At 42.3% G+C, this 15,439-nt stretch overlaps 1 protein-coding gene across 1 annotated transcript in view; it reads right to left on the bottom strand.

Annotated features, from left to right (window-relative positions):
* cacng2b (calcium channel, voltage-dependent, gamma subunit 2b) overlaps positions 1 to 15,439 on the bottom strand; it is a 68,652-nt gene that overhangs the window by 9,436 nt on the left and 43,777 nt on the right. The window contains exon 2 of the mRNA XM_004574680.4: positions 13,772 to 13,855. Coding sequence (XP_004574737.1) covers positions 13,772 to 13,855 — 84 coding nt within the window. The remainder of the gene's footprint in view (positions 1 to 13,771; positions 13,856 to 15,439) is intronic.

Here is a 15,439-nt window from a genome sequence, read left to right as displayed (position 1 = left end):
ACACTGATGAGGCACGGGTGTTTCCTCCTCCGAGGGCGTGGGCCAAGGGCGTGAACCCATAATGAGTTCCGCCCTGGCGCGTGAGAGAGAGAGAGAGAGAGAGAGAGAGAGAGAGAGAGAGAGAGAGAGAGAGAACTAGAGAGATAGAGAGAAACAGCTGATCAGCGACCAGCTGAACCTCCAGGCCGTGACACTAAGTGGCAGGATTGATTTCTAATTATTGCGAGATTTCAGGTGGTGTCATGACTTTCCGTGCCTGCTTGTTCAATACTTTTTCTGTTTGTCATTTCTCATTATTAAAATAAAAGGCTGCACTTTGTTATCAGATTGGCATTTTGCTAAGCTACTACGCAGCTACGTTAGCTAGCACTATCAAACCTGTCAGGTTTGGCATTGTTGCATACAACATACTTTACAATGACATAAGTGGTTATGTAAATTCTGACACAATGGATTCAGAGAGAAGTATGACATGCTTAAATAAACTTCTTGGTTTTACCCGGTGAGCAAAATATGACAACACTCTGACAACATTTTTACATTTTCCAGTTGACTTGATTGAAAGTAGAAAATATTTTTTTTGTATTTTACCACTATGGCTGATTTCATGTTAATTTGTGCCATAAAAAAGTGAATAACCAGAATCGAGAGAGAAAGAGAGCGAGAGCAGGAGTGGGTTTCATAGATAAGGAAGAAAAGAAACAAAGTTGCAGTAAGCATGCTGTGGCACTGCAGGATTTTTTTAACACACACTGCATGTATAATTATAGGATTCAATGAGAATAAAGGGCTAAATAGGGAAAGGAAAAGAAAAAGAAATAAAGAGAAGAAAGAGAGGGAAAAGAAGAGAAGAGAGGAGAAGTGCAAAGGCTGCAGGCTTTCACTTCTCTGTGAAGCTGCTTTGCCTCCAGCGATCCCTCTCCCTCTGTTTCCCTCCCTGCACCTACACTTTAAGCAGAAGGCAGGGAGTTAAAAAAGGAGAATTTTTAAATGCGCTGGCCTCCAGGCGCACCCTGCCACCAAGCACATCATGGCACAGAGACAGACAGAGAGAGCTGAATTGAGAGTGAATGAGTTTTAGTGTCAGCAGTGTGAGGAGACATATTCAGTATGGTTTAGTTTCTTTGTTAAACAAGCAAACTTTTTCCCACCTGTTGTGATTTGATCTATCTCGAGGCCACCGTTTCTTATCAAAGTACGCCAAACACTAAAAGTCAGACAGAGCATTACAAAATCCAACTTTCCAGAAATATCTCCCGTATTTGTTGCACAGAGTATTGTTGTACCAAAATGAATTCATCAATTTTATTATACAGTGTTCCAAAAATTAAAGGAAATTTCCCAGAGGTCTTCAATTGGATTTAGGTAATGTAAGCGTGGAGCCCAGTCAAGTCCTTTGACCAACGTTACAGGCAATGTTACAGACAGCGCAGCTTTCTTCGTGACTTCTTTAGACTCTTTTACGTCTGGCACATGTGCTCACGGTGTACCTGCTCTCATCTGTGAAATGCACAGGGTGCCAGTGGTCATTAACCTGCTTCCAAACGTCTCAAAACCCTATCCATAGAGGCAGCACACTGCAACCGACAAGAACAAAGGATTTGAACACTACAGAGCACCTCCAGAAGTCTCATCATATGGACATGTTATGGCTGAGGAATACAACAGATATTTACTGAAGACAATCAGAAAGCAAATTAAAAATACCAATGAGCAATTTGTTTTCACTGGCTTCCATGTGAGAACAATTGCAGCTGACATTACAGTTTGTGCGTGCCACTGGTGAGGGGATCAACACCTTATTATCTGCACATCTCAGCCTATTTATCTATACCCCCTTATACATGCCGAAGGAGTTCGTGGCTGTCTTAGCTCATAATTGGACGAGAGGCAGTGTACACCCTGAACAGAGCACCTGTGTGCTAATTATCAGCATGAAATTGGTTCGTAATATTGTTTCTACATTCCCCCGTTGGACCGTGCAACACTATTGGTTTAGTGGTTCGAAATTAGAAGAGAGTAAGGCTTTGCATTATTGCTGCACATGGAGAAACAATCATTCAGAGGAGGAAGCAGAGAATGGCGATGATCATACTATTGCTGTTGATGCTCCTATACTACACATCAGTCCAGCAGTTGTCAGCTGTGTGACATTTCATCTCACTAAATGTGCCAAAAGCTGCATAATATAAGACTTTTTCTCCAGTTTGGATTTCTCATTTCCAGAATCTGTGCATATGAGCAAAGTTAAGCAACACTTTGAGACATTAGGTCATTCCTACATCCACACCAGCACAATATGTACTGAGGACTATAATTCAGATGGAATACACAATCAGATGGCAGAGCACTCACACAGACATACACACAAACCAACACATTCGCCTCGCTGCTTTCAAACAGCTTTTCTTTTTCTTTCTATGTATTACACTTTCATCTTCCATTCATTTCCCCAATTGCTTGGCTGGTTCTGCTGCAGTGGTGTGTGTGTGTTTGTGTGTGTTTGTGTGTGTTTGTGTGTGCGTGTGTTTGTGTGTGTGTGTCTCTGGCTGACTTATGGTTTCATTAGCTGCAGCAGAGGAGAGCCTTGTAATTGTGGCTGAATTATAGAGATGGGGGTGGACACCACCATGGGAGCTCCTTGGGTTCACACACACACACCTACACACACACACATAGCTGTGTTATGTGTGTACACATAATCTACAGTTACAGTACAGTTGAACCCCCCCCCCCCCCCCCCACACACACACACACCCCAATTACTTTCTCTCTCTCTCTCTTTCTCTCTCTCTCTCTCTCTCTCTCTCTCTCTCTCACACACACACACACACATTAGCTCAGCAAGCTACAAAGTGAACACACTCATCGATCAGCCCACCACCTACTCACTCGCTCATTCTCCAAAGTGGGGTGTTTCCCATACACACTGTACACTAACCATGCTGGAACAATCTGCTCACTCTTTCTGTCTCCCATACACACACACACACACACGCACACACACACACGCACACACACACACACACACACACACACACACACACACACACACACACACACACACACAACTTCGCCCACGTGGGAGAGCCCAGCAGCAAAGAACATGTGGTAGTGGGGAACTCAGCAAAACAGCTTCAGGGGAATAACTATCTGTGTGTGTGTGTGTGTGTGTGTGTGTGTGTGTGTGTAGGTGTGCGCGCGCGCGCGCGCGTGTGTGTGTGCGTCCATGCAGGGCTGATGAACGAATCATTTTTGGGAAACAAACTGCATTTATTTAAATGGAGGAAGAAGAACAGAATAATGAAAATAAACGCCACCCTGCAGATGTGTGTTTGCACGTGCCTGTGTGAGTGGGAGCACGTGTTTGTGTGTGTGTGTGTGCTACACGCACAGGGGGAGCTTGCACAGCCTGCCAGTCATTATCATGCCGTATTACTCATGTAAATCGTGATATGCCTCCATGTCACAACTCGACCGCCAAAAATAGCTGCAGTGACATCGGTGGGCCTGATGACATCATCAGTGGGTGACGTCACATGTCTCCTAGCATACCGATTCAAAGTATTAGCATTATGTATACGCATTCAACATTCTAATTATAGGAGCTAGAAGGGTTTTCAGTGCAAATCAGGACTCTGAGGGTGTGCGCCCTCTGTACCGAATTTTAGACCTGACTAGTGAGGACATCTATTCAAAGTCATTATATTTTGCCTTATCCTCACTTGTTCACCTGGCTTTTTATGCTTTAAAAATTTGTTAAAGGTCATAAGTGTAAAATAACTATATATATATTACCTTAAATACTCTATTTTACAGAATTTAGCTCCGCCTCACCCAGCACATCAATGTATTAAAGTGAGCTACATCCCAACATGAGTGCTTTTTTGTATATGACACATTTTTCTAATCAACAGTTTTACTTACAGTATTAATTAATAGCAATAATATATAGTTTCTCCTCATAATGTATACTCTAAAATTTGAATTGTTAGGTGCGTTGGGAGGTTTGTGGTGTAGGACTTACAGACTGCAGTTCGGCATGGATGGCTAGAGGGCGTGAGTGAAATCAGTTGAGCTGAGTGTGTTAGAGTAAGAGCCAATGTGTTTTCAGTTAGCCAAAATACTAATCTTGGTAACAGCACCTACTATACTGAGCCCAGCTGCTGAAGACGATGTCTTATATCTTTCAGTTTAACTCATTTTGTCCACTACAGAGGATATAATGAAGAGGCTATTTTAGATTTTCTGTTTGTGATGCTAACTTTTGATGTAAATGGTTTTATTGATCCAGTTGAACAGCTTACATCATATTTTACAAAATAAATTGTACAGTTAGCTCACTGAATTCAGAATAATTCAGCTTATATTTATGTAGCGCCAAATCACGACAACCGTCACCTCAAGGTTTTTTATATTGTAAGGTAAAGACCCTGAATGAATTTAGCTACGTGAACACCACTGCTCTAATAGTGTTAGCTAGCTGGCATTACCTGTTTTTCTGAGGCAGCTGCAGAATAACTACTCTGAAACCGACTGCTATGAACGTTGTTGTTATTATTGAGAACAAAATCTGCTGGCAGCACCTTGTAAAGTGTATTGTTTTTGACAAAGCCAGTCATTGCCCAGGTCTCATTAGTTTAATATATACTGGTAGGAAGTAGAGATGGACCGATCCGATATTACGTATCGGTATCGGTCCGATACTGACCTAAATTACTGGATCGGATATCGGAGAAAAATAAAAAATGTAATCCGATCCATTAAATATCACGAAAGCACCTCACAAAACTTGCAACACGCCGTAACTCACCTCAGAACGTTAGCACGTCGGAGCAGTATGCATCACGTGATAGAGCGGCTGTGGCATGCGGGACCTGTCGGTGGTCTGGATAGCATTTGGAGCTTCGCTAGCAACCCAGCATTTCATCTCCGACAAAGTTATCCCGAGAGAAGTAAAGCAAGTGTGTAAGTCCATCTCTGAATGTTTGTAAAGCATTCCTGCGTTAAGCTTAACAAACGATATATGGAGCGACTGCCTCTCCTGCTGCTACTTCAATCATGAAACTGCTTAATGATCAGCTGATCGGCTTTTCTGTCGCTAGTCCGTGTCTCTAGTTTGCTTTTGGCCCACTTTGCACCAGAAAGAGGAAACCAGCGGCTGAACAACAGCAGCACGTTTAAGCTTGATCAGCTGTTGTTAGAATGTATTTATTATTACTTTCTACTCGAGGATCTTTTTCTACGTAGCTGACGGCTGGTAACTGTGCAGGGGCGGATCTAGCAAAGTTTAGCCAGGGGGGCTGATAGGGCATTAACAGGGAAAAGGGGGCACAAAGACATACTTTTCTTTCTTATTCTCATTTAAAATGTCTAGCTTTTAATAAATAATTATCTGACACCCAAAGTTTTAATTTGATGTAAAATGAATAGAAGTCAATTACTGTATATAGTAACTATTAAGTCTAATATATATACCCTAGTAAGCTATAGTACATTTTCCTTTGGGAAGGTACCATCTGTGCAGTCTGCAATTTTGTTGAAGAAAGATGTTGAATCTATTTAATATTTCTTGAAAAATAATTGATTTCTGTGCATTTTTTTTCACACTGCATCAAATTAAGGTTGATTACGTCGATTAAGCATCATGAGGTGGAGCGTGAGGGGTGGTTCCCTATTTTTTATTTATTTATTTTTGTTGTTGCTGGGAGTTGGAACCCTATTAGTTAGGTTGCTTAATATTTATGCTAAGTACTCTTTAAAATACCAGAATAGGGAGGATGGTGTAGGTTTAAGTTTATTAGATTGATCAGTATTGCTGAACTATGAAATATTTTTTTTTGCATACAGGTATAACAGAATAGCTTTAGTGTAGTTGTTGTTTTAAACTTGAGTATGAACTTATACAAAATGCAGCAAGATATTTAAAAAACAGTTTTGTTGATTAAAAAACACTATATCGGATTCATATCGGTATCGGCAGATATCCAAATTTATGATATCGGTATCGGTATCGGACATAAAAAAGTGGTATCGTGCCATCTCTAGTAGGAAGCCTCTGCCACGCAGACATGGCTAATTTGTCGACTTCTAAAAATCTTCCTGATTTGTGCATATCAGGAGTCACAATCTTCCACAATACCAGTAAAAACTGACACTTTCATATGTTATTGTTTGCTTTATCTGTAGGTTCCATAACTCCACTACTAGAGCTTAGTTAAGGTTAGGCAGTGGTTTTAATGGTTCTCATAAATGCACACAAATGTGTGTGTGTGTGTGTGTGTGTGTGTGTGTGTGTGTGTGTGTGTGTGTGTGTGTGTGTGTGTAACTCTGCCTTGTTCAAGCCAGTTAGGGCCAGTGCTGAGCTGTTAGCCATATCTAATCCCATTCATCGGCTCCATGCATGACACAGCACACATAGACACTTCAAAAGCTTGCACATACACTGTCTCTCTCGCACACGCACACACACACACACACACACACACTTTGTGTTGTATGCTTCACAGCCTTTCCCTTTTTACTCTTTCCAACTCTGCAAACACACACAGCTGTAGTGGCCTATGCAAAATCTGTGAATTATAGACTTCATATGTTTCAAATTAAAGCCTCAACACACATAACTCATATGATACCCAAGTCAGAACATTTACTGTAACATGTCCACAAAGGCACATCAGTACACATATAGCCACGCACCGTGGGCTTCGGATTTCCTCAGTTTTAAAGCCAAAATGGGATCAATTATGTAACAATTTCAGGAAATAAATATATAGCTTTTTTATCTTTGTCTTGTTTTTGGATATAGTGAATGCACATTAATCCACCTTGATGACACCAAGAAACATGCTGTCACCTAAATCTGTTATCCAATAAATGCAAGCTCAGGTTTCAAGGACACCGTGAGTTCATGTGCAATAATAGCAGACAGTGCAAGACATATTATGGACAGAAGGCTATACATCAAAACGGTTTTATATAGGACATAACAAGCGTCTCAGCAAGCCGAGGTGAAATGTATGTCCTTGTATAATATCTGTTTTCAAGTGACCCACAAGTTCGGATTTTGTCAGGTGCATATTTTTGCACAAGGTTTCATAAAAGTCGAAGTTCTGACCAAGAAGCCGGCTGTGATTGCCTTCATGGTTTCTGCACAGCATGAAACAGACCAAGGAAAACCCCAAAGTCTTCATGCATAAGTTAATGTTTTAAAATTAAGAGATCTGAACGAAAGGAGACGCCGGTAAAATTTTCCAGGAAAATGCAGTTGAGTCACACAGAGAGAGATTTCTGCATCGACAGTGGTGCTCTCTGGTTTAGATGGGTACATCCTAGGGCTGGGCGATATGACCCAAAATTCATATCTCGATATTTTTTAGCTGGATGGCGATATAAGATATATATCTTGATATTTTTTTTTAAAGCCATAAGTTAAGAACAAAAAGAGAGTTCTTAGTCACACTGTGTCCCAGATGTCACACGGGCACTTTTATTTACATACAGCGTAGATGTACATGAAGAAATTACTCAAAAATAAATTATCAGCATTTATTAAATAATCATGGTCCATAAATAAAAGAAAACAATGTTGTTTTTGTGCATAACAAAAAGCTCGCAATTGTGCAGTCAAAATGTAAACTAAAAGACGCTGAGCATAATAACAAAGAGACAGATTTCACAGCTGCACCACGTCTCTGAACAGGTGCCATTTGTGGTCCTTATACACACACAGTACGTATCACTCCGCGAGGCTCCTCCTCGGTAGCCGTAATCCTCCGACAATCCATCAAGTGGTGCAGCTCCGTAGCTTAGCAAAGTCATATTAAAACATTTTTTGACAGATTGCCGAGCGCTGTGTACCACATAAAATCGGTTCGCGGTCAGTAAGCACAACCAGAATTCATACATAAGGCGCACTGTCGATTTTTGAGAAAATGAAAGGATTTTAGGCCGTGCAGCCCCTCCTGGCTGCATGTCGTTAGCGCGGTTAGCTCGTTAGCACGGTTAGCTCGCTAACACGTTGACGCCGTCCAGCCCCACGCACGGTAACTCGCTAACGGAGATTTTCCGCTTTCATCTTGTCATTGCCTGCAGGTGAAGCTATGGGGGAGGCGGAGTTGTGTTCAGTGAAGGAGAGGCGAGGCAGAGTAACGTTGCGTAGAGACAAAAGTGGACGAAAGAGAGGCAAACCTGCGGCTCCACAAGTATAATTATAACGTAACATAGACTATATCGATATAAACGATATTGTCACATCTTATATCTCGTATGAAAATATATCGATATTTTTAAAAAACTCGATATATCGCCCAGCCCTAGTACATCGGCAAGGTAAATCGTCAGCTCTGTCCTCTATATTATGCTATGCCGAAGAATTCTGGTGGCAGATCTGTCCTCTCTCTCTGTGGCTGATAGTACAACTGCTGCAGGACGAAGGCTGACTGCTTGCTCTTACATAACCACATGTACAAATTCACCCAGTGAGAGGAGACCTAAAAGGGAGGGGGGCAGGGTGAAACAGCTCAGAGAGCAAGAGACTGAGGGAGAGAGACAGAAAATGCCCTTGGGCAGAGAGAGAGGGAGACAGAGAAAAGGAGAAACAGTGTGTGAAAAGAATCTCTAACAAATAAAGGAATCTATGTATGCACGTGTGTGTCGGTATCCGTTCACCTGATATACTGCAAATTTTGACAGTGTTTTTCTCCGATTTACTAGAGCCATGCTCATGTGTTGCCTAAAAGCTGTTTTCTGTTGCACACGGGCACCTATGAGGCATCCCGGGCAAAACTTTGCTACATAGCAATGTATGAAAATGTATGAAACCATAGTGACCGCAAACCCGAGTTTCTTATGCTGCAGTCACGCTCGGGAAAACAGTGACTGGAAACTGCAGCATGACCGGAATTATTACGACTGTGTGGAATGAAACTACAATCTCATTTCTTCTTAAATAGCTGCTTTGGAGAAGGGGATCAGATCAGCCACCATTCACAGTCAGTTTCCGGACATCTTCGAAGCCACTCTGGTGCATCGAGATGGTACTAAAATGGCAATATAATGGAATCAATTTGTTATCAGTCTGTATCAATTTGTCATTGAATGGGGTCAATTTGCAATTATATTCAATCTGTTTGCGATAATATGGCAGTTAACTGTGATAAATCAGTGAAAATTCCACATCTCCTCCTGTCTGCTGAAAATCTGTCGCCATATTCACATTAGATAGAAATTCATATTAACTATTTACATTGAATCCTGCAAGAACCTCCTAGATTTGAAACAGAAATTCTTTCTGATGTAGTTGCTGCAGGATGGTTATTTAACTACAGACTGACACAGGCACTGCGTCAGACTATTTACAGGATAGGGCAGCACGGTTGTTAGCACTGTTGCCGCACAGCAAGAAAGTCCTGAGTTCAATTCCACCGTCAGGCCGGGGTCCTTCTGTGTGGAGTTTGCATGTTCTCCAGCTTCCTCCCACCATCCAAAGACATGCAGTTTGTGGGGATAACTGATTAATCTAAATTGCCTGTTGGTGTGACTGTGAGTGTGAATGGTTGTCTGTCTCTGTGTTAGCCCTGCGACAGACTGGCGACCTGTCCAGGGTGTACCCGGCCTCTCGCCCTATGACAGCTGGAATAGGCACCAGCACCCCCCGCGACCCTGGAAAGTATAAGTGGAAGCGAATGGATGGATGGATATTTACAGGATGCAACCAGCTGAGTTGAGTCCCCTGCTGCAAATAGCCAAATGCAGATGAGTTGTGCTCGCTGGTGCAACCTGATGCAGATTGATCACAAGCGGAAACGCGTTGGTCAGTTAATAAAGTTGTTCCTCTTTACTTTTAAGTGTTGCTGGAGCCTCTGCTTTGTACATTTATTAATTATACAGCAATTATTTGCAAACCTTCACCAATCTGTCTGAGAGTGACTACAATCTTTTTGACAGACTACATTGTAATTGTTTTGGGAGCAGCTTGCCTTCCATCAGATGACCTGTGCAATCATGTTGCCATCAAAAGTGGTCACCCCGAGGGTCAAGGGAATTCCCTGCTTAACTTCTGGGTAATTAGTTAGCTGTCCCTACTATTTGCTATCGATTGCCTTAATTCAACTTTTGAAAACCTTGCATCAAGGCACTCCTCTAGTCTGAATAACAGCATATTAATATTAGTCTGCTACTGTTTGAATTGTTACAGAATGACATCTGACATTTCTGCCCGTCTCTGTGCTTCTGTACACTTTTTTATTCATTTCAGTTCTGGAGCTGCACAACTGCTGCACTTCATTAATCTGTGGACAAATCCCACTCAGTCATGATGCAAGAGGTGTTATTTAGTCCTTTTCCTTTTTTTTCTGTGCAGTGAATCTCAACTTAAAAAACCCATCTGGGACAGATCATGATACTGCAACAAAAACAGGAAAATGTTAGGGCTCGTTTGCTTTCTCCTTCTTAATTTGCATCTTCGATGTGGTCTGTGATGTTAGTCCATATATCACCACAAAGCTGCATTCAGACATGAGAAGAGCAAAGATTTATTTCACACGCATGTTTTCAAAACTGTTGGTCAGAGCTTAATGACTGATGTGATGTGATATTACGACAGAAAAAAAAAACAGGTGAAGGTAAAATACCTGCATCAATGATCGGACGTCCTTTTTCTGTATAAATCAGAGTACCTGAGAACAGCTTTGATGTTTCAGGATGTATTGAGGAAACCAGCAACCCCAAGTCAGCAAATATTGAACTCTATTGTTTCACTCCATCTCTCTGGCCGTCTTTATTCAGGCTTTTGGCAGCAAAACAAAGGGATGGAAATTCAAGGTGGCAGAGGTGGGCTGGGATTTACAGATGCAGCACTTGAAGGTTAGCTTTTTGAAGGGGAATGGTTAACCATCTACATCGACTACTGTATAATGAACCCAGCAAGTTCAGTTGAGCAACTAGTATGAGACTGTGGCTACAGTGGGAAGCTTTCAGGTGGGAATGTGTATGAGCAGAATAACAGAGGAAAAGATCTTGCATTGATAAACAGATGTTGCATCATTTCCATCTGTCAAAATGTGTCATCATCCACACTTTACATTGTTATTGCTGTAATTTAGCTGACACTGTTAATCAGAGTGACTTGCAGTGAAGCGGACAGTAAAATAGGCTTTGATTACCATATCACTGAAGAATTCAGGAAGCCAAAAGCAAATAGTGCAAGAGTCAGTGCGTTAACGCATTTATAATAGTTACGTAACCTGGCAAACTACAAAAGTGGTGCTCAGATAGCAAACAGAATAGGAGCAGAAGGACAGTTTGTGCAAATGGTGACAGTCACAATTAAGCACTTGACACAGTGATGAATTTCAGCATATAATTACAGCTGAGTTCAGCATTTAACTGTTTTACCTGACTTGTTGTCAGGGTTACAGCTAATGACTATTCTAATTAAGCTAGGTCATTCTCGTTGGACAGCAGTGGTTACATCTCATTACAAAGTCAACGTTAGAAAAAAAATTACATTCAGTTTATTCATGCCCACGTGCATGTGAAGCCTTATTAACTCTTACAAACACGTGTTTGTGTTCGTATGGTCAGGATCAGTTTTTCCCAGGCCTAGAATTGCCTCATTATATGTGTTTATACCAATTTTAAAATTAGAGATTAATTATGGAATTTACATAATAACCCATCTGACATTATTAAATGGAGGATTAATTATTAATTAAAGGGAGGAGGGAGAGTATTTTCTAGGCTTTTCAACCCCTGTTTCTGTAGAAAAACCTCTAGTATCACAAATTAGGTCCTGTTTTACCTAAAAATATTTTGTGTTAGCCGTGCAGCAGACTGGGGACCTGTAAAGGGAGTACCCTGCCTCTCGCACTAAGACAGCTGAGATAGGCTCCAGCCCCCCAGCAACCCTACCAAGGATAAGCGGAAGAGAATGGATGGATATTTTGCGTGACTTTTAACAAAATTTCAGGTTAATCTTTTACTGCTACCATATATCAAAATGATTCAAGTTTTGACCTGAACAGTATATAAGGAGGACTCAGAGCGGTGATCGCCCAGGAGAGCTGATGGGCATGATGGCATCCCAGGGGCTGTGGTCAAAGCCTGGCAGGGATCCTCGCCAGCTTCTTCAAACTCTCCTTGACTCATGCCACTGTTCTCACCTGTCTGAAGGCCTCCACCACCCTTCCCATCCACACAAAGACTGGTATAGACAGCCTCAACGACTACACACCTATAACCCTCATGTCTGTAGCTATGAAGTGTTTCGAGCAGCTGTTTCGCACATCAGAGACTGTATACCCCCCTCCCTTGATCCTCACCAGTTTTCTTACAATCCACATCGGTCCACGGAGGATGTCACCACCATCACCCTTTACAGAGTGCTTAGCCATCTGGAGAACAGGAAGAGCTACATTAGGATGCTCTTCGTGGAGAATCCCAGACATCCTCACCACCAAACTGGACCACCATCAGGTCCATCCTGACACCTGCTCCTGGATCAAAGACTTCCCAACCAACTAGCCTCAATCAGTCCAACTCGGCCCAGTTCACCTACAGGTTTTTGGGCACCCACATCTCCGCTGATCTCAAATGGACCCACAACACCAACGACCAGAAGCTCCTGCTGGGCTTCTACCGCTCCTCAGGACCATTAGTGACAACAGGACGGCTGCACAGAGGGTAATTAACACCACAGATACTTTTTTTGGCTGATAGGTCAGAATCTTCTGTCTGAAAGGCCTCAGAGAAAGCCTTATGGCATCGAGAGAATTGCCGCAACTCACTCCCTGCTGTTATAAAAAAGATTAACTGTACACTATCCAGTCTCAAACTAGCAAACTTCCCGTGCCACACTGTGCGCATCCGTTTCACTAAACCATCTTCAAACTTTTGCAAACTTTTAAAAACACAAAAAAAGATTTTTGAGTGGACATGACAACAAACTCAGTTCCCTCGCTTCCCTGTATTCCTCGCTCTACCCCACAGCCTCCATCCACCAGCTGTCAGGCAAGCGTGAAGGCCTCGGTGGAGATGGACAGACATATGGATGGAAAGCAAGAGGGAGGAGGTGAGGGATGGCTGGATGGATGGAAGGAAGGAGGAGTAGGAGAGGTGTGACCCACTTAGCAGAGCCTAGAGTATTTATAGAAGAAAGTGTCCTAATTGGCAAGCCGCTGGGAGAGCAACAGCGCTGTACTGCTACCCTACTCCTTGTCCTTCACCTCCTCAACCTTCCCTTCACTGAGCCATGTGCTTTCTCCTGATGCACCTTCCTCCTGTCCTCTTTCACCTCCCACAATCTTTCTTCTTGAGGACTTTAACTATTTCTTCTTCCTCCTCTTCCATAACAGTGAGATTCCCCTCATTCTTCCATTCACATGCCTGACCCCTCCTCTACTGAGTCTCTGCTGTAAGTGTACACTGCCCTCCATAGTTTCTCCTTGTCTCTGACTTTCTGCCACCTCTTCCTTTTACCCTCTCTACGACAAAAAAGTGTGGTTTCTCATCCCAGCCCCTTTCCCCTCTTCCTTTGATCTTTTTCCATTTTTGGCTAAGTGTGCTGTCACTCAGCCCACATCCTCACTTTCCATCCTTCATTTAATATGTTTGTAGGCTTTTCAGAGAGTTCATGATAAAGACACGAGCAGTGAAAGATAACTTTAAGATCAGATGTTACTGACTCAAAACCAACTAAAACCAGAAAGCATGAATAGGTGACAACTTTGGGATTATTCTGGGATTATGAAGGAAAAAAAGACAGACTCACGTAAGAAGTACTCTGAGGCATCCGCCTCATAGTCAGCATCCTCAGGAAAGTGATCTATCTGCTTGCACATGCCTTTGAAAGAACCTGTGAGAAAGAAAGAACATATTACAAAAATCAGCACTGACAAAATCTAAAATTGCACGTGTAAACATGCGTTTATGTTTGTGTTCGTCTGAATGACCGAACGCAAGAAAACTCAATTTTCCCATTTTTTCCTGCATGGTATCGCAGATTGTATCAAGTCTCCAGTATTCTGCTCGGTGTCTGTATCAACCCTTCTTTGGGACAAAAGAGATGAGACAGGGAGGAGAACTTTGTCAGGAGCTTTGAAGGAAACATATCACAGAACAAAAAGTGACAGACAAGGAGAAATAAGGAAGACTATTGGAGGAGCTCAGTCTAAACAACTCAAAAACGCAGGTGGGAGGGTGAAGAGGAGGCACGGGGAGAGCAAAATGCAAATGATAGACAGGAAGAAAGGATAGTGCTGCTCATTAAGAGAGATTGTGTGTGTGTTTGTGTGTGTGTTTTTGGCTTAGTGCAGCTCCTGTGGTAATTGTTGTACCCTCCTAAACCACTGCAATTAAATGGCCCCTTGTTAATTGGCGATTGAAGGACGAAAGACTAGCGCCGGCTTTCAAATGGGCATCGGCTGCGCACACGAGCACACTCTCACAATATGTCTCACACTTCCAGGCGTGCGCGTGCGCGCGCGCACACACACACACACACACACACACACACACACACACACACACACACACACACACATTCACATACTGTAGCATCAGCCCTGTTACCACGAGCCTCCCTCCAGCCGTCTTTTTCACTCATCGCTGGGGGAGTGTTTGCTGCTAAACTTGCATTTTTATCATACCTGTGGAGATAATAACCATTTTATAACAAAGCCTGATAAAAAAAAAGTGAAAAAAGAAAAAAAAATCATGACAGGACTCCAACAACAGCCTGTTTCATATTTACATATCTTTAATACACCTCAGAAAACTCTCAGACGAACAAAGTGTTTTTCATCAAGTGCACTTTGATAGATACATTAAAGAAGATATTTCACGAGGAAGCGGCGCCGAAACCTTTCAGAGTCCTGCAAAAACACTTTCATCTTTTCATAATTTCAGCGTGAACTGCGTGTAGAGCGCCGTGTTGAGATTGCGTTCGCTTCCTGAAAGGACCGTGATGAGTGACAGCGCACTGTGTTTCAGCAGAAAAGTTTCACATCTGAATGCCCCTGTGTCTCACTTGCTTACAGTAATTGTTTGTTGGGCAAATGCGAGTCGGTACTACAAAGTTAAAAATACTGCAATCATGCTGAGTGTGCTTCACAGACACACTCACTTTTCTACAGTAAGCGCCGATGACTAGACTTTAAAATGATGTCATTTCCCCTCCAGTGGACGTGAAGGAGATATTTAGCACTTCAGCGCAGCCTCTTAGAAACTGTTTCTTTGTTTAATCAACAGAGCTTTAAAGGATGGTGGTGACAGCTGCATTGTTCAAGTTACATTGGTAGAGGATAATCTAAGAGCATGAAGAGTGTGACAAATGAAGACGTGAGACTGTCCTCCCTCAGAAAACAACACCACACATTTGCACGAGGTTTTTTTATATGACCCATAAAAACCTCAGTGTGAATAAGAGCATGTGTAATGT

The sequence above is a fragment of the Maylandia zebra genome, linkage group LG6, assembly GCF_041146795.1.
Source record: "Maylandia zebra isolate NMK-2024a linkage group LG6, Mzebra_GT3a, whole genome shotgun sequence".
Lineage (NCBI taxonomy): Eukaryota > Metazoa > Chordata > Actinopteri > Cichliformes > Cichlidae > Maylandia > Maylandia zebra.
This window is presented reverse-complemented; position numbering and strand designations above follow the sequence as displayed.